A 5,791-nucleotide genomic window follows, 5' to 3' on the forward strand; every position below is an offset into this window, starting at 1 on the left:
GTAAAGTTGGTCTGGGCTGCTTCATTGAACAATACCACCAAATCCAAAATAACAAAGGAGGTAAGCAATCTCAACATCAATGCCCACAACCAATTTGTGTTCTACTCGTGCATAACATCTACGTATAGACCTAGCTCATGATGCCACTCATGGGGAACGTTGCATGCAAAACAAAAAAATCCTACGAAGCACCCAAGATCTATTCTATGGAGATGCTCGCAGCGAGAGGGGGTGTCTACATGCCCTTGTAATCCCAATACTACCCTACGGGTTCGAGAACATATAGACATGACCGAGACTCCTCTCCGATCAATAATCAATAGTGGGACCTGGATTCCCATATTGACTCCCACATATTTAACAAAGATCTTTATCGGTTTGAACAAACGGTGTCGAGGATTCGGTTAATCCTGTATACAATTCCCTTTGTCTAAAGATATATTACTTGCCCGAGATTCGATTGTTGGTATCGCCATACCTAGTTCAATCTCTTTACCGGAAAGTCTCTTTACTCGTTGTGTAATACAAGCCCGCGACTAAACTCATTAGTCACATGCTTGCAAGCTATTTCATGATGTTGTACTACCGAGAGGGTCCAGAGATATTTCTCCATCACACGGAGCGACAAATCCCAGTCTTGATCTATGCAACCCAACAACACTTTCCGAGATATCTGTAGAGCTCCTGTATAATCATCCAAAGTGACGTTTGATAACCCACAAAGTGAACAAACTGGCAACACGGGTGGCATTGAGATCAAAGAGGAGGCACCACCAGGATAATCGGCACAAAGTTACCCGTTTCAGATGATCCGTCCCGAGGTCAATGGAGAAGCGGGACACGATCAGGTCATGTCCGAGACGGTACCATAGGTTGACGGCATCGTTGACATGCACGACTACTCCAGAAACTTGGGTGGACGGGCCGCCGGGTCGGCCCTTGGTACCGTTGCGCGGCCTTGGCGACAAGGGCATCACTCTCCACAGCCACGGTCGGGGCTTTAGCTATAGCAGCTTCTTTTTCACCATCACGGCAGCCTTCTTCTGGCCAACAGCATGGGCGGCCGCGACAGCGACGTTGCCAGCCAAGAAGGGGGCAGTGGCAGGAAGCATATTGGGACGTGTCTTTTTGTCCATCTAGACTCAAACGGACACAAGCAGACTAAATGGGTTGGGTCGGCGCATCGGAGTTGGCCTTGGGTATCCGAATTTGCACACCAACTCTTGAGCGAGTTAAAAGGCCGAGTTTCCATGTTTAAGGCGGTCCTTTTTAGGGAATCTGCTGGAGTTGCTCTCATACTTCTCTGAATCGATTGAGACATGAGAAAATCCCAGTTGGTTGCTTGAAACGTACCAAAACTGAATGATCAAAACAAAGGGGCATGATCGCAAAGAAATATTTCCAAGGACGAGTTGCTGTAATTATAAGAAATATTTCTAAGGATGAGTTGCTGTAATTATCTATGTACCGCTAATAAAAACTTCTCATTCCAAACAAAATTATTCAGAAAAATTCCGAGCTAGCAAAAGCTGTAATGAAATTGTGCAATAGTGCACATGCAGACAGAAAATGAGAAACATAGGATGCCGGTATGAGTTTAAAACTTGTAAGAAACCCAGCCGGGGTTTTGTTACATGTCACTTTCAAGGTGAAACAGGCCCTTCACGAAAGAGCTTTCTGCATCTCGGCGGTCACTTCCTTTGGTGGTTTCTCCGCATGAAGATTTGCCACTAAGCCATTCTTGGAGTAATAGTCAATCACCTGTGAGAAGCAAACAGTTTTCAGATTAAGAACATTGACTGTAAAAGCAACTGCATTGCTTGATGCCAGACGACAAACAGTCCTTCCACAGTTAGAAACTCAGTACTACCAACAGAAGTTCAGGCCATAAGATGATATGTCGACCAACAAAAGATTAGTTAAATGGAAGGTTGGAAGAGAAAGCAGAAAAGAAATGTCAGGGTCCACCAAATTCACAGTGAAAATCTTATGCAACACTATACTAGAAGTGAAATACATCAAGACAGCAAAACCAGAGTTTAGCAGGAAAAACACTGGTGCAACACAAGGAATGGAGAATACATGGTTGAGAAAACATACAGGTTCAGTTTGTATGTGGAAAGCTTCAAGCCTCGACTTCAAGACCTCCGTTGTGTCATCTTTTCTTTGAATTAAGGGTTCTCCCGAAACCTTGACAAAAGAGGGAAGTATCAGAGGTCAATGGTTTGCAGCAAAATGCTAGTTTATAATTTAAGAAAAAAATTGTCAATGGAATTAAAAAAATTCACACGTGCCCACGTAATTTCTGAATGGAACATGCGAGCTCTTGTTGAAAACAACAGCCCACAACCAAAGATCAATGTACAACAATAATGTATATTCCTTCCGTCCCATAATATATTGTGCATTGGTTTTCGCAAAAGTCGAGCTTCACAAACTTTGACCATTGTTTGTATAGTATATGAATACATATTTCATGATGAATCTAACACTGCGTTTGGATGTCTGCATTGGAGCCCTGGAAATGGATTTGGTAATCATCTCACATCAATACCAGCTGTTTGGCTGGACACTGAATTCGTATTGGACATGAAAAACCAATTCAGTCCTGTTTTGGCTACCACTTAAACCCCCCTCGCACATTTCGGAGGGCTACCCCTTCGAATAGGACTGAAATGGCCAACCTCATGCAAAACGTACCTGTTCGAGCCCACGGCCAGAAAATAGAAGAAAGGAGGGGACACGAGAAGGCGACCTCGCGACCACCATGGAGTCCGACAGCGGCACAGGTGCCCTCCTCCCCGGTCCTTCCCCTCTTCCCCAACTCCTCTTCTCCGCCCCACTGAGCCACACCCCGCCATGGAGGTCGGCAACGGCACAGGACCGGCGCGTCCCGCTCCCTTGTGCCACGCCCCGCCGTCCTCCCCGACCACCGTGCCCCGCCCTCCACGGCCACGCCCCTCCGTCCTCCCGGCCCGCCGTCCTCCGCCCCTCTTCTGCTCCATGGCCGAAGGAACTGCTGCTCCTCTTCTGCTCCATGGCCAAAGGAGATGCGTCGCTAGAATATTTATTATCTTACTGCTATATATTCATTTAATTATAGTCACATGTGACCAGATTTCATTTTTGAGTCCTGTAGAACAAGGTACTCCCTCCGTCCACTTTTGTAAGTCGTTTCAGACAGCTCAAAATGGGCTGTTTTGCACATTGTCTGAAATGTCTTCAAGGTCTTATAAAAGTGAACAGAGGGAGTATAATTTTCATGGCAATATAGCTATGCAATTCCAAAGTTTGTCGTCCAAACAGGATTTGGTATTGAAACCTCAGAGGCATTTCAAGGGGCAATTCAGTGAACAACCAAACAGGCGAATTCGTATTCGTGCCATTTCAATTTCCTCACTGATTTGGAATTCCAGACCAATTCAATACAGAGCTCACCAATGGAGACATCCAAACGCAGCGTAATGGTATTGATTTGGTATTTTACATGTTGACAATATTTTTCATAAACTTAGTCAAAGTTTATAAAGTTTGACTGAAAAAAATATCTAATGCACACTATTTTTGGACGGAGGGAGCATTATTTACTTATTGCAAAAGCATGTAAAATTAATTTTTGGAAAGACCATATTGTCATTGAAGGAGAGGAAATATCAATAATCCTACACTTCCGGGTAAGTTACGGACTGGGTTTACGACCCATCTCTATTGACAACCAAACTGATGGAGTGTTATGCAGAAGAAGACATTGAACTGCTCAGAACTTAACCTTGTGGAAGCAATGATCACGATAAAAAAATAAAGCATGCAAGTATGGCATATGAAGGCACTACCCAGTATTCTACATTTGACTTACATCATCAACTCCTGGAGTCTTAGGAGGAGCAAATTTTGTATGGTAAGATCTACCACTCGATGGGTGTATCCAACGGCCAGTAATTCGTTCTTCCAATATTGCATCATCAATTGCAAAATTTAGAACCTTGTCAACCTTAGCACCTTGCTTTGCCAGCATTTCATCGAGCTGCAGTCATTGTTCAACCAAACCATAAGAAAACAAACACTAAGCTCCCAAGGCATAAATCATCCATCAATATAAATAAGAAGGAATTTTCATTTCGATGTATATTGACCAAGGACCTGACCAGACCTTTTGTGCTTGAACAACAGTTCTAGGGAAGCCATCAAGGATAAAACCTTTTTGACATGAAGGTTTTTTCATGGCTTCATCAATAATCCCAACAACCAAGTCATCTGAAACAAGCTCTCCCTAAAAACAATAAGAGTCAAGAAATAAAGAAATTGATAGACATGTTTTAAATTGCTATTTGGTATGTTCTTGAAACCTTACCTTGTCCATAGCTTCTTTAGCCTTGATACCCAGAGGAGTCTTAGCGGCGACAGCAGCCCTCAGCATATCGCCAGTGGCTAAATGGCACAAACAATATTCATCTTTAATAAGGGGAGACTGTGTTCCCTTTCCAGAGCCAGGAGGACCTACAGAATTTGTAAAGCACTTGCATATGTCAAATTGCCCAAGCATAATGCAATTTAGAACATAAACAGTGGCACTATGTGTTCAGGAATTAAAGATGAACCAGAGCATACACAATCAAACGCACATGCAATACTATATTCTTTTAGGGGGGCTGTGGGGTAATCTGTCTGGTATTTGATAGTTGGGGGGATTAAGTAGCTATTTTGGAGTTGAGGGAGTGATGTAGCTGAATCATAAAACTTCAGAGGGTACGTCCACTTATTTCCAGAACGAGGAACAGCAAGGACGAGGAACCCAGCTCCAGATCCAGCCAACAGCAACAAGCTGCGAGCAGCAGCGACCCTATCGCGCCAACGATAACAGATCTGGCGGCGCGACCGACTGGGCACCACGACTGCAGCTTCAGATCCGTAACGACCAGACCGCACGTTGATGGACGTGGGAAATCCAACTGCGCTGGCCGCCGAGCCTTCCTCAGCAACGCCCGCCGCTGAGCCTCGAGCGCCGCGCAGCTGAAGCCGCCGACCACCAAGGACACTAACCGCAAGGACCCGCACCGCCACCGCCTGCGGAACTACGCGCCACCGAACCCACCAGACGATGCGAGCTGGAAAGACCCCGCCGCCGCCGTAAGACGCAAGGGCTAGGGTTAGAACGGCGGCAGAGTCACCCTGGCGAGAGCGAAGCCGGGGCCGAGCCGTTGGGATCTTTTGGTGTAGAAGAAGAAGAGAATTGGGAAAGAAGAGAAGGGCTAGGGTTTTACCGACGAGGATGATGCGCTTGTCGGGCTTGGAGCTGCACTTGGCGCGGCGGAGCAACTCGGTCATGAGCTCCACCGAAGGCACGTCCTCGATGTTCGTCGCCATCTCTTCCTCCGCCGGCCGCAACAACGGGAACGACTCGACTCGCGTGCCTGCTGTTTGGCGTGCGGCGCACAAGTCCTATCTCTCTCTTGCTGCGTGCCTCCCTGGGTCAGTTCGCGTCGGCTCTGATCGGGGTTTTGTAATAGAGTGGGTTTGGTGAGCGCCTAGCCGGGATGCTGCCGAAAATCCGCATCTGAGCCCGGCCTCATATGCTCCCTCTCAGAAAAAATTCAAAATAAATATTAAAAAAATCTAAAAAAATTATATGGTAGGTAATTTGATGCGTGAGGTCCGCTTCAAATTTCAACTCATTTGGATATCTGAACAACTTTTAACAAAAAAGACAAATCGAGTCAAAACAGATCGTGGACAATAAACATTTTTACAGACCCCGATTTTGTCTTTTTTGCAGAGAACTTCTCAAATATCC

General features: G+C 45.6%; 1 protein-coding gene across 1 annotated transcript; it reads right to left on the reverse strand.

Annotated features, from left to right (window-relative positions):
• Positions 1 to 1,398: 1,398 nt before the first annotated feature.
• LOC125508560 (adenylate kinase 3) lies at positions 1,399 to 5,546 on the reverse strand. The gene is made up of 6 exons (XM_048673310.2): positions 5,262 to 5,546; positions 4,352 to 4,497; positions 4,151 to 4,270; positions 3,857 to 4,024; positions 2,101 to 2,190; positions 1,399 to 1,761 (listed from the first exon to the last, which is right to left on the reverse strand). Exons 1-6 carry the CDS (start codon positions 5,362 to 5,364, stop codon positions 1,663 to 1,665), a joined length of 726 nt encoding a protein of 241 aa, XP_048529267.1. The 5' UTR covers positions 5,365 to 5,546; the 3' UTR covers positions 1,399 to 1,662.
• Positions 5,547 to 5,791: the final 245 nt, after the last annotated feature.

The sequence above is a fragment of the Triticum urartu genome, chromosome 5A (assembly GCF_056163025.1).
Source record: "Triticum urartu cultivar PI428250 chromosome 5A, HENAU_Tu73, whole genome shotgun sequence".
In the NCBI taxonomy this organism is placed as follows: Eukaryota; Viridiplantae; Streptophyta; class Magnoliopsida; order Poales; family Poaceae; genus Triticum; species Triticum urartu.

What these genes read in the sequence shown, in the direction of transcription:
- LOC125508560 (XM_048673310.2), bottom strand. Translation starts at nt 5,364, where the DNA reads ATGGCGACGAACATCGAGGACGTGCCTTCGGTGGAGCTCATGACCGAG. An exon ending in CTAAAGAAGCTATGGACAAG is followed by an intron (nt 4,271 to 4,351) that starts GTAAGGTTTCAA and finishes TATTGTTTTTAG; the next exon opens with GGAGAGCTTGTTTCAGATGA. An exon ending in CTGTTGTTCAAGCACAAAAG is followed by an intron (nt 4,025 to 4,150) that starts GTCTGGTCAGGT and finishes CAATGACTGCAG; the next exon opens with CTCGATGAAATGCTGGCAAA.